Source organism: Bos indicus x Bos taurus, chromosome 5, assembly GCF_003369695.1.
Source record: "Bos indicus x Bos taurus breed Angus x Brahman F1 hybrid chromosome 5, Bos_hybrid_MaternalHap_v2.0, whole genome shotgun sequence".
In the NCBI taxonomy this organism is placed as follows: Eukaryota; Metazoa; Chordata; class Mammalia; order Artiodactyla; family Bovidae; genus Bos; species Bos indicus x Bos taurus.
In genome coordinates, this window is record NC_040080.1 from 11919788 (window position 1) to 11945223 (window position 25436).

The window sequence follows — 25436 nt, forward strand, 5'->3', positions numbered from 1 at the left end:
AGGGAAATGTGGGAATCCAGGTGGGGGGAGGCTGAGGGCTTCAGGGAGTGGCGGGTGGGCGCCCATCTTCCTCCTTCAGTCTGCCCATCCCCCACTTTCACACACATTCTCTTTCAAATGAAAAGGCCAGGACTGGATCTGGGTTGGGTTAATGACAGCCACTGCCAATCTGACCCAAAGCCTCTCTCCCAGAGTCCAAAAGGAAGAGATGAAACTCCGTAGGTAGTCAGGGCTGCAATTCTGTGTTCTCTGCCCACAGCTCCGGAGGAGGCCCTGGAGCTGAAACTGGGGCACTGGTGGTGAGTGGGCTTCTCAACGTGCTCAGACTCAATGCGGACCCTGACCCCTAGCTCGAGGCCTTGCCCGCTGGGTGGGAAACAGGGCCAGCTGACCACCCGCCACTGGAGACGCCCTCCTTGCCCGCAGGCCCCGCCCGCCCCGCTCACCGATCTGCAGGACTCTCCCAAAGACGGAGGCGTCGTCCACCGTGCTGCAGTTCCACCGGCGCTGCCGGAACTGATGCTGGCACTCCCTGATGCCCGTCCTGGCGCCCTCCCCGATGTAGGCCATGTGCTCCTGGTAGAGTTGGCACAGCTTCCTCTGGCCGGCGGACAGCCCCGGGAGCTGGCTGCACACAGGCTGGGCCCCGATGATGAACATCTCGGGTCTCTGCACCGGGCTCATCGCCAAGGACCTGCAGCCAGAGGGCCGGGGTGAGCGCACGGGCCGGGGCAGCAGCAGGCCCGGAGCTCCACGCCCTCCCAGAGGATGGGCCCTGAGCCAAGGGCTTGGGAAGGAGAGTTAGTACAGAGTTCCTGCCTTCAAAGGGAAACAGAGGCACAGATGCAGGCGACACTCGAGATGCGGAATGCCTGAGACCGCCCGCCTTGAGCATTTAGATCCAAGTGACCAGAGGGGGAAGGGCGCTCAGCGATGGGAGCAGCCTTAGGAGAGTGGGGCGAGTATGCAGGGTGGACGCAGGGTTCTGTGCAGGAGGGTTGAGGCCACTGTGGCCGAGTGTGCGAGGTGTGTGGAAAACAAACGAGGCCTTCAAAGAGAATTCCCCTTAGGCCTTAAAGTAGAATCTGATTTACATACAGGGCCAGATACTCTCAAAGTTCTCACTTCCTGCTCACCCCCACAGCCCCTGAGCCCACCCTCTAGGGCTCTCCCCTGGCTCATAGAATAAAATGCTGAGCTGTGGATCTGCCCGCCAAGCAAGATGAGAGCAGAGCCCAGACCAAACAGGGGTGGGGTGGGGGGTGCCTGCTGTTTCCCTCTGCACCTAGCAATGACAGTCATCTTAAAAACACAAAAGGAAGCCACACGTGGTCCCGTCAATCCCTCATGCGGGTTTTCAGACTTATAAACCAGGAACCCTAGTCTCCTTGCCCTCACCAGCAGAAGAAAAAAAAATCAATATTCTTATTGATCCTATAACAACAAAAGAGCTATTTCTAACAAGCCGTGGAGATGGGGGCCGGCGGGGGGAGTGGTGGGACACGGAGAAGGGATTGTAGCCAGGACCAGAGAAGCCAGATGAACTAATCCTTCATCCTCTGGGAGCCGTCATGTTAACTCTGGGGCTGGAGAGAGAGAGGAAGAGCTGTCCGGTGTCCTGGGGTTCTATAAAGGAATGGCCCCTTCTCCCCACTCCATCGCCCAGAGGAGCCAGGCTGGGAAGGGCTCCGGCTCAGCACTCACCACCAGGAGCTGGCTGTGGCTCGGAGCGGGGCCCAGCAGGCGAACAGCAAGGCGAGCAGGGCCGGCAGGCTGGGCATGGTCCGCCTGCGCCCCGCCCCCCCCAGGGCCGGGGACGACCCCGGGGACCGACGGCTTCCGAGACGGGGCTCCCTGGAGGGAACAGATGGAAGGGAGAATCAGTTTGGGATGCACCAGGAGACCCTGCTCCCCCGGAAGGCCTGCCTCCCCGCAGGCTCTTTTCCACCCTGGCCTTCTCACCTGAGGGTTGCCCCTGGCTGGGGGCGGGCGGAGCAGGGGAGCCCTGCTCAGGACCACTCCCTAAGGCAACTGGGAGCCGAGAGACCAGGAAAGAGAGGAAAACGAGACATTTCCACATCAGGCCAGAGACGTTCGGGATGCTGTGTACACACCTGCCCTCCTCCAGAGACAGGACCATCCCCTCTGCCCACCCCACCCAGGGATGTAAACGTTGTATGGAGCTAAAAACATCTGGCGAGTCCATTCCCTACGGGGTTCTCGGGAGCCTTCCCTTTCAGTCTGCACCTTCTCCCTTAAACCCATCTTCCACATCCCAGCCCACGTCTACCAGGACAGACAGGAGAAGGCAAGGATGTTTCAGTTTCTCAAACCCACTTCTCTGGGAGATGTAAAAGCCGCCCCTGGGCTGTGTGGTGGTATCCCCACTCCAGTAGCCGTCCTTCCTCTATGCTTTCCAGGGGCCCCAGCAGCCCCCGCTCTCCCGCATGGATGCTGGAGGAACTCTCTGGAAATGCACCCCTCCCCTGCTCCTCCCTAAGCACCCATCCAGGGCATGACCCACACCTCAAGGCCCCTCAGCACCCCAAGCTTCATGAAACCCTGGCTCCTACACTCTGATCCGCCCCCCCCAACCACCCTTCACACACACATCTCACCGCTCAGTGCAGGGCTTCCTGGCTCTCCCGGAGGGGGCGGCAGGGCTTCTGGGTCATCAGCCCAGGAGGTATTTCTGTTCTGGGGCCACCGGGAGAGGAAGGTGGCCGAGCAAGGCCCGGGGGTGCTGGGCCACAGCTGTCCCCACCCCCTCCGGGCTTTTCTTCGGGAGGTCCCAGCTGGGGCGGGGACACCAACAGGCAGGTGGCGGGCAGCGTGGGGTGGGGGGCAGATCAAAGCCAGGACTCGCTCCTGCCCCTTTGTCATGCAGAGCCGGCTCGGAAATGATCCGGCCTGGCCGGCCACTAACAGCTCCCCCACACCCAGCTTTCCTAACAGACCTCGCGCCCTCCCCGACCCTCCCCCGCCCCATAAATCCTCCAGTCCCCCAGGGCAGGAGGTCTGTGAATGCCCGCCTGGGACCAGAGATGGAGCAGAGATAGGGCCGGCACCAGAAGCTAATGGCTTTATGGAGGGGAGGGCACCAGGGCCGGAGCAGGACGGGAGGGAAGTTTCAAAGAGTTTCCTTGTCCAAACACCCTGGACACCACCACCAGCCCTTATGGGGGACTGGAGGGCCGGGTGCCCCTCCCTGGGGTCCGCTCTCTCCACGCCCACTTTGCAGCAGGCCTGTCCCCACACCTGAGAGCCGAGTTCTCTCTCCCAGCGGGTGACACTTCTCATCCCCAGGTCCCTCTCTCTCTCAAGCCTGTCCGCCTCGCCACCACCATCAGGCCCCTGTGAAACCCCTAGGGCTCTGCAGGCCCCAGGTTCAGCCGAGGCCACACTGGGGCCCTGTCTCTGTGGACAGGAGGCAGGGCAGCTCTGACCGCCGGCAACAGGCGCTAAAGCCAAACTTCCCTGGAGCTGCTAATCTCGGCTCATAAAAATCACCCGGGGCAGGAATCACCAAGCAGCTGTTCGGCCACCCTGTGCTCTCCAGCAAACTCTCGGCTCATTAAAATACATATATGTGTGTGTTGTATTTTACGTATGGTGACATATATGCTTCCGGTGCTCTGTGACAACCTGGAGGGGTGGGATGGGGTGGGAGATGGGAGGCAGGTTCGAGAGAGGGGGGATATATGTATACCTGTGGCCGATTTACGGTGATGTATAGCAGAAACCAGCAGTTATCCTCTGATAAAAAGTTTAAATATATAGATATTAAAAATGGGGGGGGGGGAGACCCTACCACGTGTGCTAGCATCTTTCTGTACCTTCCAGATAGGCGGCACCTGAAATTGAACACTTCCGCCCCCAAAACACACACAGCATCTCTCAGGACACATTCTTTCCTCAGGACAGAGGTGACACCACCCCCAGGGGTCATCTCCCCTGCCTTTCCAGGGTAGAGGGGCAGGAAAGGCAGGTGTTGATGACTGGCCTCCTTGGCATGGACAGAATGGAAGCAGAGTCTTGCCCTGTCCAGCCGGAATAGAAGGCAGAGCTGGTTAAGTAGGCGGGGTCCAGGGCAGGATGCCACACACTGCCCCCAATCCCGCCCAGAGAGCCAGGTCAGATAGCTGCTCTGCCCTCCTGACTTGGTGTTTCATTCACTCAGCACAGTCATCCAGCAGATGTGCCCTGGGGGCCTGCTATGTACCTGTCACGCCCCTAAGTGCCAGATACAGCCAGAACAGGCAAGGACATGCTACTTCAGGTCCAGTGAACCCCGAGGAAGGACTGAGTGGGGACAAAAACCCAGAGTGAGGGTGTCAGTTCATCCTGAGTAGGGCCCTCTGGGGAAGCCTCCCCCAAACCCCAAGTAGACAGATGGGGTGCAGCTCTGGGGCCGGCGGGCCCCTCTGTGCACGTCTAGGATCCCTACTGAGAGTTCTTCACTGTCGCAGCCAAAGGGGCACATAACTGAATTGGGACTTTGCCAGCCACCGGTTTTCATTCCCGAAGAGGCCGCGTCCACCCCGTGCAGTTAGGAGACCCAGAGAGGGACTCGGGTGGGTGGAGCTGACCCAACAGCCCTGCCCTGGAAGGGGCGAGTTGGTGCTGTCCACACAGAGAGCGCAGGACAAGCGCCTGCCGCGGTCACTGCTGCCCACAGAACCCCCACTGGGCTGCCCCCAGAGCCTGAGGACTGGAGCAGCTTAGGTGCCCATAGGAAGGGTTGTCACCTCCCATACCTGCCCCGGGCCTGCCCCCGCCCTCCACAACCTGGAAACCTACCCAGAAGGAAAGCCTTTCTGAGGGTCGCCACTGGTCACTGTGTGAGCCAGCGAGGAGTCGTGTCATTCAAAGGCACATGGCAGTTTTGTCAGCGGTCCTGGCCCGGCAGGCGGATAGCCTCAGCGTTTGGGAGGGGAGCGCGTCCCCCTGTGACCTCCCGGGCGCTGTCCAAGTGCTGCCCTTGGTCCCCGGATTTCTGAGCCTGGGGGAGGGGTGGGCGGGGCAGGGGAGGAGGGTCCTAGCGCCTCAGGCCTGTGCCTTCTGTCCCCCAGCCACTCCATCTGTATCTACCACCGCGGAGAGGGCTCTTCATGGACCTCAGGACTCCTGACAACCCCTCCTGGAGTGCAGTCTCCTTCACCTCCATCCCACTTTCTGGAAGTGCTCTCAGCCCTGGGGCCCAGACATCAGCTCTCCTGCAGCATCACCATGCCCTCCCTGCCAGCCCACCGCCCCCCTTCATTTGAAAACTCTCGAAAGTTCCCAGCCGTTGAGCCCCCGAAACTTTTCCACCTGGCCTCCTTCTACCTCCGCTCTTTGCCTGAAGTTCCCACCATAGGGTCTCCTTCCCAGTCCCCCTCCTGCTCTCAAACAAGCCCTGCTCCCCTCAGGAAGGATCTCACTCCGAGCCTCTTCCTCTCCAGCAACTGAGCCTCAAACCACTCTCAAGTCCACAGTCAAGGTTCACGTCCCCCCTAAAGCTACCTTTGTTTAATCCAATGCCAGGAGGCTCTTTCCACTGACCTTAGCACCTAGAGGGCAGTGTCCATCCTGCCCTGCCCAGCCCACACGCACCCTGGGGACCGTGTGTGTTCCTACTTCTCCGGCAGGTGCAGCGTTTCCTGAAGGTACAAGCATGCTCCACCCTGCCTCATCCACTGGGTCCCCCATCCTGCCCACTGAACGTGTACCTGGCAATAAACAGGTTCTGACTGATGACCAGTGACAATATCTAATGCTAGTGAACATTTATTAAGTACTGTCTACATGCACTGAGCCAGATCTGTTGCATCCATTTTTCTCATTTAACCGTCACTAAAATTCTATGGTATAGGCCATTTTTATTCTCACTTTGAGCAGAGAACTGAGGCAAGGAGGGGCCAGGTAACTTGGTTTCACAGCCATTGAATGGGAGACCCTGGCTTGGCAATGAGGCCTTTCCCTTTTCCCCCACACACAGGTAAACACACATGCCACCCCCGGAGCAAACATTTTCTCTGCTCTGCTCTCCTGGGTGTTCACCACTGTCCTCCTACCAAAGCTGTCCCAGGACAATATCCTGACTTAGGAAGTGGCCCCAAAGCAAATGTTGAATAAAAACCTGCAGATCGTGGACTTTCTTAGTGGTACAGTGGATAGGAATCTGCCTGCCAGAGCAGAGAACATGGGTTTGATCCCTAGTCTGGAAAGATTCCACATGTCTCAAGCAACTACGCCTAAGAGCCGCAACTTCTGAGTCTGCACGCCTAGAGCCGGTGCTCTGCAACAGAGAAGCCATCATGGCAAGAAGCCCGAGCATTGCAACGAAGAGTAGGCCCCACTTGCCACAACCACAGAAAGCCCATGAGCAGCAATGAAGACCTAGTGTGACCAAAAAAAAAAAAATGCTGATTGCAAAGTAACTAGTATAAACACACACACACACATACACACAGAGCCTGTGGTAGGAGGGAAAGAAAGCCAGACTTGCCCTCAACTAGAATGATATGCGGATTGAGAACAGGTCAGGCTACTTAAGGCTGGAGAAATTAAAATAGAATAAAAGAATTTTTCTTTCATTTTTTTCATTGAAGTATAGTTGATGTACAAGAACCAGAATGATAGTTTTAAGGAGCTAGTGTTTACGCTGCAATGGGGAAGCCCAACCAAGCCGAGAGTTGAGGGCCTGGGGAGACTGCCTATGGTGTGTTGTGAGGTTTTAGGGGAGACGCAGGCAGAGGGGAGGAGGAGCGTGGTTTTAACAAGCAATGCAAGGTTTGGGAGAAGGTGGAAAGAAGTTTCAGATTGTTTATAACAGGGCTGCTGAGCAAGGGACTGTGACCCCAGCTGGAGACCCTACTCTGACAGTGAAATCGCATTGCCTTTCAATGAATACAACTGTCAAGGAGTTTTTTTTATTTTTTAAATTAATTAATTACTTTTTTGGCCATGCAGCTTGGTATGTGGGATCTTAGTTCCCTGGCTAGGGATCAAACCTGTGCCCCCTGCAGTGGAAGCTTAGAGTCTTAACCATTGGACCAGCAGGTAAGTCCCTAAAGTCTCCTTCTTAATGCTTCAAAAATACAGAATTCTCCAGGTCCCAGGGCCTCAGGAAGTGTGAAGTGCCCTCTGCACCTGCTGGAATGAGTCCCACAGAGCAGGCAGGCAAGTGCCCAGACCCCGATCCCTGTGCAGTCACCAGAAAGGCTGAGCCTTACCAAGTCCTCCTCATCTCACTTGGGAAAGCAGAGTTTTCTCCCCATGAAAAAGTGATCGTGTTAATTGCTCAGTCATGTCCGATTCTTTGTGACCCCACCAACTGCAGCCTCTGTCCATGGAATTCTCCAGGTAAGAATACCAGAGTGGGTTGCCATTTCCTTCTCCAGAGAATCTTCCTGATCCAGGGATCAAACTCAGGTCTTCTGCACTGCAGGCAGATTCTTTACCTGAGCCACCTGGGTGCCAAGCAAAAATTCCTCCGAAGATAAGAAAGAACTTTTCCTCCTCCTGAATCCTGATAAATTAACTTACAAAGATGTTCTAGAGAAGAAGGTAGAACCATATGGCCAGAGGTGAGTGTGGTTCTGGAAGCAGGGCACCTACACCCATGGACTTCATTTCTAGGACAGCCGAGAGGAGAGGGGAAAACAGCCTGAGTGCGCCCACCTTTTCCCATTGTCTGTGTTCACTGGGTCTGCTGCTCTGGGGGAAAGCACTTACCTGGGCACGTGCCACCCACGTCTGTGCATTGCTTGGTTGGGATACAGTGAACAAGGCAATGAATGAAGCTCTGGATCTCCGCTGCTGGCAGGCGGATGCCCTCTCTTCATAACAGGCTGATTAGAATTAAAATGTTTGTCTTGTGCTACCAAGTAAATATGTTCCTGTTTTTGCAAACCTAATCATATTGTAAATGGACCTGGGGAAATCTTACTATTTAAGAAAGCAGGACTTGGGACTTCCCTGGCAGTCCAGCGGTTGGTCCACTGTAGGGGGCAAGGGTTCCATCCCTGGTTGAGGAACTAAGATCCCACAGGCCACTCTATGTGGCCAAAAATTTAAAAAAAAAAAATCAGGAATCACCAACCATCAGACAATCAAGTTGCTTTGACTAATATAAGGTTCTGAAATATGAATGCTTCATGGGTTGGGGAGGGGACACAGGCTGATTTTCCAAACTCCCCATCATTCTCTATTGCCTCTGTCCTGGCTGCTTCACGAATTCATTTTGCTTGCCAGTTTCCTAAAAGCTTTTAAGCATGTAACTTTGTTATTTATTTTTTGTGACTCTGTTATTTAAAGGAATCTTAATATGTGTGGTGGTGGTGGTTTAGTCACTAAGTCATGTCTGATTTTTGCAACCCCATAGACTGGTAGCATGCCAGGCTCCTTCCTCCATGGGATTTCCCAGGCAAAGATACTGGAGTGGGTTGCCATGTCCTTTTCTAGGGGATTTTCCTGACTCAGGGATCAAACCCACATCTTCTGCTTTGCAGGCGGAGTCTTTATCACTGAGCCGCCTGGAAGCCTACTATGTGTATTAAATATTATATTTTTATATACCACTTATAATAGTCATTTTACCATGTGAATAGTCTTTCTGAACTATTTATAATTCTGGATTTGCACACATGGGGTTTTCTGAAAGCAGTTACATATACCGGTTCTTTTTCCTAAACAACTCTGTTATTTCTTCATAGAACCAGAGAGTTTGGATAAGTTATTCCCTCATCTCACTCTGATCTTTTTGCTTGGATCCACAGGGCTGGAATAGGGATGTGGGACACTGGGCATCCACCTCCACCAGCCAGGCACTGGGGATGTAGCTGAGGAAGGACCAGCTGGACAGGCTTCCAGGGCAGAGCGGAAAGGATGGGGCGGCTGACGGTCCTAAGACTGACCGCCCACACCGACATGCCCCCTGGCTGCCACGAACTCTAGATGATGCCCGTTGCCATCTCCAGCTGGTCCCCTGGTCTGGATTGACCCTTGGGCTGTGCTGCAGAAGAGGCAGGTCCTCAGAGGGAAGAAGTGCCAAGCATCCTTCTAATGACGCTGGAAGCAGGAAGCGCTCATCCCGGGCAGAAGCCCCTACTTCTCAGCTTCCCTCCCCAGCTCGACACCCACATTTCCTTTCCCAAAACCAGAGTCACACGGGTGCCTTTGGATCAGGTCTGGGGGTCTCACAGGTTCTGGCTTTTGGGATTAAATGACTCGTGTGGCTGCTTCTGGGGAAAGCAAGGTCCCCCTGCCCCGGACAGGTTGAGGGGGCTCTTGGCTCATCACCGAGATTCTTCTCTTTCATGACTCTGCCAGGCTCCTTCACAGGCTCCCAGCCCTCCTACTAAGGCTCCCAGTGAACGCTGCAAGAACAAAGGCCGAGCTGGGTGGCCAGGTGGCCAGGGTTGCCTCATTGGGGTCCACAGAGAATGCAGGGAACACACAGACGCCCGCAGGCTCCTCGAACTCTGCAGCCCCTGCTAAGCATCCAGTGTCCATCCTGTGACAGATAATGACTGTGGGCCCACCGAGCACCACGGAGGGGCAGACAACAGATGAGTGAGGGGTCACTCCCCCTAGGAAGACAGCCTCACTGCGCTGCCCGATATGGTAGGCCACCGGCTACTCATGACTACTGAGCTAAAATGACTCAGCATTTCCCTGGGGTTCCAGTGGTTAGGGCTCGGCGCTTCCACTGCAGGGGACCCAGTTCGATCACTGGTCAAAGTTAGTTTTAAGATGAGGACCCTTGTAGCAGGACCAGGGGAGGAGCGGCCAACCCAAGCAGGCCCAAAGATCCGGCCCGAGTGCCATCAGCGGCGGTGACAGAGCTGTAGGACTCCTCGCTGTGGTTCAGCTCTGAGCCTCCCAGAGCATAGCCGACTTGCATTATGTGTTGAATCCAACAGAAGCACCACTTGGGGCGGGGAGGAGATGTCCATATTTATTCTCTTTCTGTGACAGCCGCATCCAATGAAAAAAAGGGCTACAGGGTCCACCCAGGGTCTGGAAAGCCAGCTGGGCTGTTGGAGCTTGTCTCCATGTCTCCATGAATAAACATTCGGCAGAGGAACCCTGAGCAAACAATGTCACTAATGACGTGCAAAGCAGATGGGTCCCCAAACCCCACCAGCCAGGGCAACACCAGCTCCGCCCGGCGAACTCTAGCACAGAAATGTGTTTTGCCGAGCAAGGCCAGTGACTCTGTAACTGGACACACGCTGAAGTTCCACGGGGCGGAAGTGTTGAATCAGGAGGCATCTTTTGACTCTGCAGCTTCCCAAAGCTGACCATGCTCTGTGACCATAGCCTGTGTCTAGGTGATGCAGCAGTTCAGGTCGCAGAAAAGAAAACAACTCTCTCCTGCCATCTGGGTTCCATCAGCAAAATAAAACAGCACGGTGGGTTTCAAGAGCAGTCGGAAATTCTAGAAAACTGATGTAAGTGTCTGAGGTCCACCGCAGCAACACGACTACTAATTCCTGGAAGAAGCAAAAGAGAGGTGTGTCTTCTCTGCGTTCCTTCCGCACTAGCACGGTCTCCGCACCAAAGTGATGCACGTTCGTGACAAGGTCCCTCCCTAATTTATATGTCAGTTGTATTTCAATAAAACAAATAGACTTAGAAAACTAACAGGGAAATTCTAACAAGGACCATTTGCAAAAAATGCCCAGAAGCCAGTGCCTGCAAGTTCAAATCAAGGACACATTTGCAGGAGCAAGAACGAGGCAGGAGTGTTTTTTTTTTTTTTTAATTAATTATATATTTTTCGCTGTGCTGGGTCTTCACTGCTGCGAGTGGGCTTTCTCTTCGTGTGGTGAGCGGGGGCTACTCTAGTTGCGACGCACAGGCTTCTCATTACGGTGGCTTCTCTTGTTGCAGAGCACGGGCTCTAGGTGCATGGGCTTCAGTAGTTGTGGCACGTGGGCTTAGCTGTCCCAGGGCATGTGGGATCTTCCTGGACCAGGGATCGAACCAGTGTTCCCTGCGTTAGCAGGCAGAATCTTTACCACTGAGCCACCAGGGAATCCCTGGCAGGAACGTTCTTGATCTTCTGCGAAGGGCCTCACCCTTGCAGATGCCACTGTCTAGGGGGCAGAAACAGACAAGACAGCTGGGTCTGGAGCCCTCATGTGTATGACAACAGTCAGCTTCCGCTAGGCTCCCTGGCCACCGGGCTGCACAGGAGCGACTGCAACCCCTCAACCTGCAGAAAGGCCTGAGCTTTTCACCCACAGGAACGTGAAAAAGCATCCTGATGACAATTTCCAGGTTCAAAGGGTCAGACCCCTAGGAAAATCTCAGTACTAAAAGGTGTTTGCATCGAGAGAAACCAGACACCCAACCTGAAAAGCCAGTATCAACAACCAAAGAAAACCTCCCAGCAGAGCCCAGAAGTATAATGGGACCTATCAGGCTCCATGAGGAACAGCAGGGAACAGGGTACAGGAATGGTGAAATGGTTGTATTTGTCCAACATTCAGAAAACACCCTGAAAGACAGAGGCAGATCCAGAAAGGTCTGCATTCTCACCCAGTCCTGGGGTGCTCCCCATGACACAGTCTCTGCTCTAGGCTTTAAAAGACAGCTTCCTTCTCCCTCTCTACCCCCTACGCAAGACACATATTAATTAAAAAAAAAATCAGATAAAAGAATATTTGTTGTTGTTGTTCAGTGGCTCAGTCATGTCCGACTCTTTGCAGTCTGCAAGTCCAGGGACTGCAGCATGCCAGGCTTCCCTGTCCTTCACCATCTCCCAGAGCTTGCTCAAACTCATGTCCATCGAGTCGGTGATGCCATCCAACCATCTCATCCTTTGTCAGCCCCTCCTCAGCATGAGGGTCTTTTCTAATGAGTCAGTTCTTCACATCAGGTGGCCAAAGTAGTGGAGCTTCAGCATCAGTCCTTCCAGTGAATATTGAGGGTTGATAAAAGAATATTTATTGGGTGCCAACTGCATACACTGTACCAGGGGCTGCAGGAAGTGAATAAGAAAGACAAACTGCTCGCCCTGGTTCAGCGAGTGCAGCCAGGCTGGAACTGTCCAGGGAGGACATGGCGGTCACAGAGGGTGGTACAAGTGCTAGGGCCACGTTCCCAGCCCTTTTCAATTCCAGGCAGCCGCTGCCAGCGAATCTCTAGCTGTTTGGTCCACTGAGCAAACAGAACTTGTGATGATATGTAAGCATAGAAGTAAACCTCCTGTGACCTGTTAAGCCCCCTTTGACTTAAACAAACAAGCAACTTCAAAAAAAAAAACAAACTGAAATACATATACACAGAATAAAATGCACAAATAAATACACAGCTCGATGAATTCTGACATTTGTGTACACCCACGAAACCACCACCAGATCCAAGTGCATCTAACCGTGAAGCAAACCAAACTGGTATGCTGCAGAAAAATGGGGAAAGAATCTCTGATACGCCTCTCTAAAGTTACTTTATTGCTGTTGTCCAGTTTATTTGGATGTTTCGAGATAGTTTACTCTTTTCGGGGGTGAGGTGGAGGTGCGGGAGGTCCACTCAAGCAGGATCTAGAAACACTCTTAACAGGCACTAGGCGACCCTCCCCCAGGATGGAATAGTCTGCTTGTTTAATTTTTCAGGATCCCTAACGTCTAAGAGATGGTCACGAAAACATTCAGGCTCCAACCTACAAAAGGGGTGCGAAGCAACTCAACTTTCACGTGGAACTGGGTGCTTTCTCATGTAGAACACCACAGACATAATCCCTCTGCTGCTGCTGCTGCTGCTGCTAAGTCACTTCAGTCGTGTCCGTCTTTGTATGACCCCACAGACGGCAGCCCACCAGGCTGCCCGTCCCTGGGATTCTCCAGGCAAGAACACTGGAGTGGGTTGCCATTTCCTTCTCCAGTGCATGAAAGTGAAAAGCGAAAGTGAAGCCGCTCAGTCATATCCAACCCTCAGCGACCCCAGAGACTGCAGCCTTCCAGGCTCCTCCATCCATGGGATTTTCCAGGCAAGAGTACTGCTTTTTTATTTTTTGCCACCCATTGCTTTTCATGGTAGAACAGAAGTGGCAGACAATGTTTTCAGGTCTTCAAATCTCCCTTTTCTAGCTTTGTTTAGAATTTAAATGGATGGAATAAAAAGATTAAAAAAAAAAAAAAAAAGTGGGGACTTCCCTGGCAGTCCAGTGGTTAAGACTCAACACTCTCAGTGCCAGGGACCCAGGTTCAATCCCTGGTCAGGGAAATAAATTCTCACAAGCCCAAGCCCTACACCATGGCCAAAAAAGGAAACAAAACAACTCCCCACCCTCAGTTTGGAACACAATCCATGCATCAGAATGGAACAACTAGCTCTCTCCAAGGACAATTTAAGATGATCAAATTTTAAGATCTTTTTCTATTTATTTCTTGATGTAGACCACTTTAAAAGTCTTTATTGAATTTGTTACAATATTGTTTCTGCTTTATGCATTTTGCTGTTTGGGCATGTGGGATCTTTTTAGCTCCCTGACAGGGATCAAACCTGCACACCCTGCATTGGAAGGCAGATTCTTAACCACTGGACCATCAGGAAGTCCCTAAGATGATCTAAACTAAACCATGGAATCTGTTTTTTCCCCCTTCAAATTAAAGTACAGTTGATTTACAATATTGTGTTAGATGTATAGCGTATCGGTTATTTTCGCTGATTATACTTTATTATATGTTATTACAGGGTAATGGGTATAATTCCCTCTGCTGTACAGTATATCCCTGTCGCTCATCTATTTTATACGTAGCAGTTTGTATCTGTTAATCCTGTACGCCTAATTTGTCCCTCCCCTCTTAAATCATGAGATTCCTTATGTTGCTTAAGGATGAAGAAATGCTCAAATCTTAGCACTTCCTATTTTATACTATATAACACAAAGATATTAGCATATTCACATGGTACTCACAGCTTTCCATTGGTGTAGGACACCTCTTCTTAGTAAATGCTGTGTTTATACTGGACACGTGGCTGGTCAAGCCTCAGCCCTAGAAGCGGGTGCACCATTTCTACCATGAAGCATAAGACAGGCTGCGGCTGGGGTCACAGTGCAGCTCGCCCACTTCTCTGTCTGCTAGAACAGTTTCTTAGCTTATGTATTATTTTTCAAAGTATGCCAAATGTTTAGCATTTATATATAAAATCAAGAGAATGGAGAACCAAGCAAAAAGAAGACCTCAAGGGCGGGGATTTCCATTTCCCCAGAGCACGTTTCTAAAAAATTGTACTTGTTATTTATTTATTTTTGACTGTGCTGACTTTAGTTGCTGCACAAACTTTTCTCTAGTCCTGTGAGTGGGGGCTACTCTCTCATTGCAGAGTGCAGGCTTCTCATCGCAGTGGCTTCTCTTGCTGCGGAGCACCGGCTCCAGGCCACGCGGGCTTCAGCAGTGATGGTGCACAGGTTTAGCTGCTCCGTGGCATGTGGGATCTTCCCGGACCAGGGATCGAGCCTGTGTCTACTGCACTGGCAGGAGGATTCTTTACCACTAAGCCACCAGAGACGCCCGGTGCTTTTTCTTTCAATATACTTAATAATATGTTTATTATTTATTTGTTTATTCCTCCCACCCCAACCCTCGGCACATTTAACAGTTGCTCACACCACTGTTTGGAGGAGCTGTTTCTCCTCCCCTGCTGCAGTTTATCAGTCACCATCCTCCTCACTTAGTGGGGGAAGTGAGGCCACTTTTGTGGACTTCTGCCCACGCCTGACTATCCTTCCAGATGCACAGTTTTTTTTAATGTATATATTTATTTATGCATTTGGCTGTGCTGGGTCTTACTTGCAGCAGATCTTAAGTTGCGGCCTACGGGATTTTTTTTTTTTTTTGAGGATAATTGGTTTATAATGTTGTTAGTTTCTGCTGTACAGCAACGTGAATCAGCTATAAGTATACGAAATCCCCTCCCTTGTGAGCCTCCCTCCCACCCCTCCACCCCACCCCTTTAGGTCATCACAGAGCTCTGAGCTGTGCTCCCTGTGCTGTACACCAACTTCCCAGGAGCAACCTATTTGACACATGGTAGCGACCTAGCAGCAGCAGCAGCAGCAGCGTATATATAGGGCTTCCCTGGTGGCTCAGATGGTAAAAAATTTGCCTGCAATGCAGGAGACCCAGGTTCCATTCCTGGGTCAGGAAGATCCCCTGGAGAAGGGCATGGCAAACCACTCCAGTATTCTTGCCTGGAGAATCTCATGACAGAGGAGCCTATGGGCTATAGTCCATGGGGTCGCAAAGAGTTGGACACGACTGAAGCCACTTAGCAGAGTGTCAATACGTCAGTGCTACTGTTTCAATTTGTCCCACCCTCTCCTTCCCCTGCAGTGTCCACAAATCCATTCCCTCTGTCTGCATCTCTATTCCTGCCCTGCAAATAGGTTCATCTGCGCCATTTTTTCTAGATTCTATACATATGGCATTCAGGATCTTTGGCTGCAGCATGCAAACTCTAACGTGACATGTGGAATTTAGCTCGAACCCGGGCCCCTGCATTGGGATTGTGGAGTCTTAGCCACTGGACCACCAGGGAAGTCTCCAGACACACGGAGTTCTCATAAAATGTCTCATACAAGGGCAAGCCTCTGTGAGAGGTTCCCAGAGCCTCTGCAGTCCCAGGAGAGACCCCGTGACCCTGAGAAGGTCACTTCTCATTCTCCGCCTTGTTTTCTCCTTTTGTAAAACCAAGAGCTGTCCTCATGTGTCCTCACCGCGCCCTCAAAGCTTCAAAGGGAACCATCATCCAGTCCCTAGGTCCCCTCTTCTCCCCAAATGCTGACAGCTTAGTCCCCCCAAACAACTAAATCAATGAATTCTGGATAGCCAACAGGAGGCATGGACCACTTGGGTCAGTTACTTGAACTTTTTGGCTTTAAACACTACATGACGTTTAGAAATCAATAGTAAACAAGAACCTCACTGAGCTCAGCACTGAGACAAGTTGTCCCAACTTTAGGAAATGGGACAGGATTTCTGTGCCGCTTTCACACCCTGACACAGCAGGAAGGCCCCGCTTGGACCTAGTGGCCCCTTTGGAGTAACTGTTTATCAAGAAAGTGACAGACCCCATGATTATGTAAAGATGTGATTTTTATCCTTCCTGGGGTGTGAAGAGTTAACACCAACAAGGCTAGATTGTGCTTTTTCACCCTTTGAGATTCTGGCTATTTTTATTTTTATTTTTTTAAAAAACCTTTTAACCCTATCCTCTTGGCAGAAAAGAAGATCTGGCTGTGAGCTCAGTGTCAGAGCCGACCCCTAGTCCTCAGTGGGTCTGACATCATGCAAGAGATGTAAATGCCCAGGTCCATCCAAAGAGGACATTCCAGCAAGGCCTGGCTCAGTGCCAGCACCTATCCAAAAGGGAACAACCTTCAGACTCCGGCCTGTAAGGCTGCAGACAGCATCGTCCTAGGATCTCGAGGAGTTACAAACCTATGCTGAGTAAGATTGGTCTCAGTTTCCTCCCTGCATTTGCAATATTTATCAGGATTTGACCAAAAAAAAATTCCAATGAATATTCATTGGAAGGACTGATGCTGAAGCTGAAGCTCCACTACTTTGGCCACGTGATGCGAATCATTGGAAAAGACCCTGATGGCTGGGAAAGACTGAGGGCAGGAGGAGAAGGGTACGGCAGGGGATGAGATGGTTGGATGGTATCACTGACTCAGTGGACATGAGTTTGACCAAACTTGGGGAGATGGTGAAGGACAAGGAAGCCTGGCGTGCTGCAGTCCTGCTGCTAAGCTGCTAAGTCACTTCAGTCGTGTCCGACTCTGTGTGACCCCATAGACGGCAGCCCACCAGGCTCCCCCGTCCCTGGGATTCTCCATTGGCAAGAACACTGGAGTGGGTTGCCATTTCCTTCTCCAATGCATCAAAGTGAAAAGTGAAAATGAAGTTGCTCAGTCGTGTCCGATCCTCAGCGACCCCATGGACTGCAGCCTACCAGGCTCCTCCATTCATGGCATTTTCCTGGCAGGAGTACTGGAGTGGGGTGCCATTGCCTTCTCTGTGAAGGACAAGGAAGCCTGGCGTGCTGCAGACCATGGGGTCGCAAAGAGTCGGATACGACTGAGCGACTGAACAACAACAGGACAAGTCTGTGAGGATCCTGAAACAAATGACCTTGCACGACGGAGAGAACACGGCCCCAGGCTGGGGAGAAGCAGCCTAGCTACCTGTCTACTCAGGTGGTGAAAGTTTGGAATGTACTCAGCCCTGGGAGCTCGTGGCCGACGCCTACTTCTCTTGGAAAAAGGAACTGAAACGCCCTCCAGAGAGACAGCCCAGGGTGCAGCACCCAAGCCTGCAAACATGGAACAGCACTCATGAAAGATGGATATGCACTGTTCCTTACGTCATTGAGATTCCACACAGGAGTGATGTCATATGATGTGTCCTCCTCTGTTTGACTTACTTCACTCAATGTGATAACCTCTAGGTCCATCCATGTTGCCGCAGAAACAGACTCACAGACACAGGAAAAAGGATGATTACCAGAGGATATGAGGGGCAGGGGAGGATACAAGAGGAGTTTAAGATTAACAGATACACAGTACTATGTATCGGAGAAGGTAATGGCGCCCCACTCCAGTCCTCTTGCCTGGAGAATCCCATGGACGGAGGAGCCTGGTGGGCTGCAGTCCATGGGGTTGCGGAGTCAGACACGACTGAGCGACTTCACTCTCACTTTTCACTTTCATGCATTGGAGAAGGAAATGGCAACCCACTCCAGTGTTCTTGCCTGGAGAATCCCAGGGACAGAGGAGCCTGGTAGGAGGCTGTCTATGGGGTCACACAGAGTCGGACACAACTGAAGCGACTTAGCAGTAGTAGCAGTACTATCATATACAAAGATAAACAACAAGGGCCTGCTATATAGCACAAGGGAGTATATGTGATGTCTTGAGGTAACTTGTAATGGAAAAGAATCTGAAAAAAAAACTGTATATATTGTGTACATATATGTACATGTGTACATGTGTACATATATGTGTATATATATACATACATGGGTCTTCCCACGTGGCTCAGTGGTAAAGAATCCACCCGCCAACGCAGGAGCTGAAAGAGATGTAGGGTTAATCCCTGGGTCAGGAAAAGTCCCTGCAGGAGGAAATAGCAACCCACTCCAGTATTCTTGCCTGGGAAATCCCATGGACAGAGGAGCCTGGAGGGCTACAGTCCATGGGGTGGCAGAGTCAGATACAACCGAGTGACTTAGCACACATACCATACATCCATATGTGTATACATGTATAGCTCCATCACATGCTGCACAATTGAAACTAACACAATATCACAAATCAACAGTATTTCAATTAAAAACAAATGGTTAAAAACGTTTGAAACGCAGGAGCCTCTCTCTTCTCTCCTCTCCAGATGCTCTGCCTAATCTTTGCCCTCTCCAGACCCCACCTCTCCTGCAGCCCAGGGCCACACTCCTCTTTTCCTAGCACTGCCCCCTGACCCCCCGACCCCCCCACCACCGCTCTCCCCCACTCCCAGGTTCCCTGAGGGTCTCCCCGCCCCAGGTCACCTGCACCGAGAGGGGGCTGTTTCCTAGAAAGCGGGCTAATAGGGAAGCAACCACTAGAGGGTGACATGATTACACATAAGCGTGCTCCTGGGGATGGAGCAGGGCCAGAGCTGGCCAGGCGTCCAGATGGAGGCCCGGAGAGCGAGCAGGCCTCAGCACAGGTGACCCACTGTGACGAGCACACTCACAGCAGTGTCTTCAGGCTCCGGTCATGTCTGTCTGTCTCTCTGTGTGTGTCTGTCTCACACACACGCACTGACCCATACTGGCTGGCTAACCAACCAGGGCCTTAGGTGTTCTGCACAACAGCCACTCCTGGCCGTGGTCCACGACCGTGAATGGCAGAGTGCACATCTCAGCCGCTGCTTTCACGGCCCTCCTTGCAGCTCAGCCAGGTGGGAGGCAAGCTGACATGCCTCTGCAGGGCAGTGGAGCTCATGGGCTTAGAAAGTGGCTCAAGACCTGGACTATGGAGCTCAAGTTCCAGTTCTGTGGGCCCATGGGTCCTGAGCACTTACCTGTCTGTGCCATGGCTTCTCCACCTGTAAATGGAGGTGAGCTGATGCAAGGAATAGCTAAGTTCATACTCGTAAAGACCTCTGAAGAACATCTAACACACAGTAAAATCTCAGTAAATAGCAGCTGTTTTCTGACAGCCAGGAGCTGCGCTGGAAGGTTTCGTGCATTATCCCACTCAATCCTCACAAGCCCCCAAGATACGAAAGTCACTAGTCCCATTTCACAGATGGAAACACCAAGGCTCCAAGTGGTTAAATAGCTTGTCCAGAGTCACAGAGCTGATAAGAGACAGATTCCAGGTTTTAAGTCAGAATCTGTCTGACTGAAAATCCATGTTCTGGGACTTGCCTGGAGGTCCAGTGGTTAGGACTCCTCGTTTCTACTACAGGGAGCATGGTTTCGATCCCTGGTTGGGGGACCTAAGATCCCACATGCCACGTGGTGCAAAGTAACTCAATAAAAATAAAATAAAAGCCCACGTTTTTTCACTACATCACGGGGAAAACTTCGGACTTTGCACGAGAAGACTCAAAGGCAAAAGATGGGGGCAAGGGTGGGGGGAACAAAATTTTTTAAACATTATTTGTATTTTACTAAAAAAGGAAAGCCTTCAAGAAATACAATTTAGCAAAAGTTTTACAGCAGGAGAAGTTAAACCAGGGAATGGGAGGTTCTGGCAGCAGCACCGGGGAACCTGCTGGACATGTGAGTTCTCGGCAGCTCCCCGGACCTCTGACCCAAGGCCTTCCAAGTTACTCGGATGCACACGCAGGCTTGAGAGGCACAAGGAAACCCAAGAGCTGGTGCTGAAAACCTAGGTCAGAGGCAAAAGGCGGGACGTCTGTCTGGCAGACACTGAGTCTGGGACTGACTCTTCCTGCCTCGGGGAGGAGAAAACGAGGGGCACAGAGCCAGGGCACCCCGACGTGAACGCCCATCTCATGATGCTCTTGTGAGTCAACCGTTTCTGTTCCTTTGACCTGCACATTACTCAGAAACAGGAAATAACATTTTTTAAATACTTAACTGTCAGTAAGAATGCATCTGTGTAATTTGGGGGCACATTTGTGTGGGGCTTTTTTTTTTTTTCATGGTACGTTTATAAAAGAAAAAACCCAGAACAGCATTTGTTAGGTCCCTCCCAGGGGCCAGGTTCTGCACAAGGACCCTCCCTCTCCACTGGTCCTCTACAGGGAGGACATTTTATTTATAACCATCAGCCGTTGGCACTTCCACCACTGATAACCGGTCACTATTTTGCAGTGTGTTTCTGAGTCCTTAGGGGCAGACACACCCTCTGCATCTCTGTCTCCTCCAGGGCACAGAGCCGTGCACACCAGCTGTATGTATGTCCCCTGAACCATCAAATGATTGAAAACCTTGCCCAAGTGTTCAGTGCTTAGGAATGGCTATGTTTACAACACGGGTTATTCTTATTTTAGGGTTGTCATAGCTACCTGCTTAGTAACAAGCACCCAAGGTGTTTGTTACTATTAACAAATATTAGCTGATACTTGGGGTTTTTCGATCCAAGTAATTCTAATCCTTTGGTTGGGTGTTGGAATACGTGAAAATAGGTATGAGAGTTGGACTGTGAAGAAAGCTGAGCGCCGAAGAATTGATGCTTTTGAACTGTGGTGTTGGAGAAGACTCGTGAGAGTCCCCTGGACTGCAAGGAGATCCAACCAGTCCATTCTGAAGGAGATCAGCCCTGGGATTTCTTTGGAAGGAATGATGCTAAACCTGAAACTCCAGTACTTTGGCCACCTCATGCGAAGAGTTGACTCATTGGAAAAGACTGATGCTGGGAGGGATTGGGGGCAGGAGGAGAAGGGGATGACAGAGGATGAGATGGCTGGATGGCATAACTGACTCGATGGATGTGAGTCTGAGTGAACTCCGCGAGTTGGTGATGGACAGTAAGGCCTGGCATGCTGCGATTCACGGGGTCGCAAAGAGTCGGACATGACTGAGCGACTGAACTGAACTGAACTGAACACTCAAAAGTTGCAAACGACAAATTTCAAGCGGTAGCCACATTTCCAGAGTAGACGGAGGGAATGTCCATCCATCTGGGGGTGACTCTCAACAGTCACTCTTTCTGCATGAGTTTTTCCAGTTAGGACACAAAAGGGTACAGTCATCCTGAAGTGAGAGCTCCAGCCAACCAGACCCCAAACCCTTATTTTTCTTGGGGTGGATAAAGCCCTTGTCTGTAGGATATAGTGAACTAATAATTTGGGAGTCAGTAAACAAGTGGTTTGGGGGTGTCCCCAATGATTTTTGATGTGAGAACAATTTTCACCTATTTTTCCTATTTATTTATGTCTTCATTTCACATTATTTGCTGTTTCTTTCATTTTCACATAATATGGAAGATACTATATCTTCCATATTTTCCTATATTTTCATTTTTAATTGTTGCAAAATACATATACAGTAAAATTTACCATCATAGCTATCTTAAAGCGTAGAATTCCATAGTGTTAAGTAGATTCACATGGTGCAATAAATTCCCAGAACTTGTTCATCTTGCAAAACTGAAACTCTATGCCCATAAACAGCCCCTACCCCTCAGCCTCTGGCAACCACCCTTCCAGATTCTGGGATTTTTCACCACTCTGGACACCTCACATAAGTGAAATAATACCCTATTATCTTTTTGTGATTGGTTTATTTCACTCAGAATAAAGTCCCCAAGTTCCCTCCATGCTGTGGTGTGTGACAGCATTTCCTTCCTTTTTAAGGCTGGATAATATTCCTCTGTATGGACAGACCGCATTGTGTTTATCCATCATCTGTGAGGGACACTTAGGTTGCTCCTACTCAAACCTTGCATCTCAGACTGGGGCTTGAACCCATGTGCTGAAACTTAAACCTGGCCAAAATCTAGTTTGGGACTCAAACCCACATGGCCAGGACTTGGTGGTGGTGGTTTAGTCCTAAGTCGTGTCTGACACTTGCAATCCCATGGACTGTCACCCACCAGGATCTTTTGTCCATGGGATTCTCCAGGGAAGAATACTGGAGTGGGTTGCCATTTCCTTCTCTAGGGGATCTTGCCGACCCAGGAATCGAACCCAGGTCTCCTGTATTGCAGGCAGATTCTTTACCAACTGAGCTATGAGGCCAGGACTTGAACCTGCCCTAAATCCACGGTCCTCCAACTAAGATCATACACCTGGTTTCAGGACCCAGTGAAGCTCAGGATCTTGATGTCTCATGGCGGACAGAATTCAATGAGAGACAAAGTGATAGGTAAGGAGTGGATTTATTTAAAGAGAAACACACTCCACGGACAGAGTGTGGGCCATCTCAGAAGGTGATCATGCATGCTGAGCCACTTCAGTTGTGTCCAATTCTCTGCAACCCCACAGCCCACCAGGCTCCTCTGATCATGGGGATTATCCAGGCAAGAATCCTGGAGTGCGTGGCTGTGCGCTCCTCCAGGGGAATCTTCCTGACCCAGGGTTTGAACCCATGTCTCTTATGTCTACCTGTACTGGCAGGCAGGTTCTTTACCACTAGCATGAGAGCAGCCTCAAAAAGTGGTGTGGTTAGTTTTTATGGGTGAGGTAATTTCACACGCTAATGAGAGGGAGGATTACTTCAGCTATTTTGGGGAAGGGGAGGAGTTTTCCAGGAATTAGGCCACTGCCCACTTTTTGGCCTTTGATGGCTGGCCTCAGGAATGGTCATGGTGCCTGTAGTTGTATCATTTGGCTTGCTGACGTGTCACAATGAGTGTATACTACGGCTCAAGGTCAAGTCGATTCATCCACAATCTTGGACCTATTTGGTTCTAATCAGCTTACGTCCTGTCCTCTGGCTATGTCATTCTTTTAAAGGGTGTGCCCTGCCCCTTTCCCTCCTATTTCACCATCTTCTGGTTGTTGCAAATAATGCTATGAACTCGGGTGTACAAATGTTTCCTCTAGCCTCTGCTTTTCTTTATTTTTGATATATACCCAGAAGTGGAATTGCTGGATCATAGGGTAGTTGTATTTTTAAGTTTTCGAGGAACTGCCACGCTGTTCCCTACAGCAGCTGTACCATTTCACATTACCACCAACAGCACACCAGAACTCCAATTTCTCTGCCTCTTCACCAACACTTATTATTTTCTATTTTATTAACTGCAGCCATCCTAATGGGTATGAGGTAATGCCTTATTTGGTTTTGATTAGCATTTTTCTAATGATTAATGATGTTGAGCATCTTTTCATGTGCTCGTAGGCCATTTGTATATCTTCAACCACATTTACGGAGTGCCTCCTACACAGGGATGTGACATGCCATGGATACAATAGAGTTAATATAAAACACACACAACATAGTTTAACTCCTTTGATCCAAGGCCTGCCAGCTAGACTCTGGTTCAGTTTCTAGGCACATATATATTATATATATACATAATTGTCAATCACCCAGTCTCTGGACCATAATGCTCTCCCTCTATTTTTGTGTCTCAAATCATAGCCTAAACTGAAGCCCCCACGAAGCCACGTGAAATTGTCCCTACTTTCCCTTGAATTGGGAACAAAGTGAAATGTTGGGATGAGACAGAACTCAAACACTCATGCTTTTCCATAGTGTGACTTGTGGGAAGATCACTGTAGACTATCCAGCCAGTCTGCCCTGGCAGAACACAAGGAAACTGAGACCCAGAGTGGGAGGCACTTCCTCCTCACCTCAGGCTCAGCAGAGGGGGCACCCATGCCACGCTGTGCCCCCATTTCTTCCTGATGCTTACTCTATTTATTAAACACGAACATAATCATATTGCTGAAAATCATGGTTATATGTTTCAATGTCTTAAGTAAAAAGGCCCTGTACTAATAAAAGTCTAGAGTGCAACTCAAGAAAAAGTTTTGTGAGAACTAGCAGCAGGTGGTCAGCTTCTAGAGAAAGCATTTCCAGGTACCACTAAATGACTTTTCAGAGTTGAGAGCAGGAGTGAAATGAAAGTCACTCAGTGGGGTCTGACTCTTTGAGACCGTCCATGGAATTCTCCAGGCCAGAATACTGGAGTGGGTAGCCTTTCCCTTCTCCAGGGGATCTTCCCAACCCAGGGATGGAACCCAGGTCTCCCTCAATGCAGGCGGATTCTTTACCAACTGAGCTATCAGCGAAGCTAATAGAGCAGGAGAAACAGGGTTAACTTAAGCTCCTTCACTCCAGGTCAGGCAACCCCCAGCCCCACCCCCACCCCCAAGCAAATCTCCCCTCCCTCCCATAAAGTGGTTGAGGACTCTGTTTTGTGTTTGGGAGGTTTAAGGTGTTTTTGATTAGGACCTTGATAACAAAACAAACATATCTGCGCCCACAGACCAACAAGAAAAGTCACTTTACAGGGCGTGTAACCTGAAAGTTTAGGCAGCAGTGGTGGGAGACCACCATAAGCCTGGATATACCCCAGGACAAGAGTGCCAGACCAGATGTGCCCCAGATTTGTGACTCTATTGGACAGCACATTTGGAATCCTCTAGATGACCAGCACAACCCTGTATTATTCCACGTGTGTGCACGTCAAGTCGCTTCAGTTGCATCCAACTCTTTGCAACTCTGTGGACTATAGCCAGTGAGGCGCCTCTGTCCATGGGATTTCCCAGGCAAGAAGACCGGAGTGGGTTGCCATTTCCTCCTCCAGGGGATCCCATAGCCTGCATTGGCTGGCGGATTTTCACCACTAGAGCTACTTGGGAAGCCCATTATTCCAGGAGAGTTATACAAATCTATGGGCCTCACACCAGGTGCAACTGGGGAGTGGGGTGGGGGGATTGGGTGTGTGTGTGTGTGTGAAGGATTTTGCTTCTGCATTTCCAGATGGAAGAACAAGAGAGGTAGGTGGTCAAGTCTAAAACGTATGATGCCTATTACCAATCTGTATGTACTTAGCCCACTACTGGTCTCCTGGGCAAAACAGAAGTGGCCAAAAGTGAACCTCATATACTAAATATGGAACGCAGTAAAAATCGTGTTCATGCCCTTAAACAACCAATTAAACCATTCCCCACCCCCACCCCACGCGAGATATTAGCACCTTAGTTTCTCAACTAGGACTAGAACCCGGACTCCTCGCATTGGGAGCCCAGTCTCAGCACTAGACTGCCAGAGAAGTACCCCCAATTTCCTTCTTTGATAGCTGAATCACGTTTGTGTGGATCCACAAATTCATTAAAAACAGATTTTCATTTTCTGATTGCGGAATTCTTCGTTAGGGGAAGTTAAAATGAAACTCTGAAATCCTATCCTCTGAGTGGTTATTTAAAACCCAGAAGCCACTTCTAGACTACAGCATTTCATGATTCCAGCAAACACAGTTTATAAACGAACAGACATTTGGTGAAGCACTTTAAATCAAGCCC

The 25436-nt window shown here is 50.5% G+C and overlaps 1 protein-coding gene across 1 annotated transcript in view; it reads right to left on the reverse strand.

Moving 5' to 3' along the window:
- WNT5B (Wnt family member 5B) overlaps positions 1 to 25436 on the reverse strand; it is a 79919-nt gene that overhangs the window by 11165 nt on the left and 43318 nt on the right. The window contains exons 2-3 of the mRNA XM_027540945.1: positions 1705 to 1854; positions 447 to 694 (exon numbers count right to left, since the gene is read on the reverse strand). Of these exons, the coding sequence (XP_027396746.1) occupies positions 447 to 694; positions 1705 to 1781 (325 nt within the window). The 5' untranslated portion in view covers positions 1782 to 1854. The remainder of the gene's footprint in view (positions 1 to 446; positions 695 to 1704; positions 1855 to 25436) is intronic.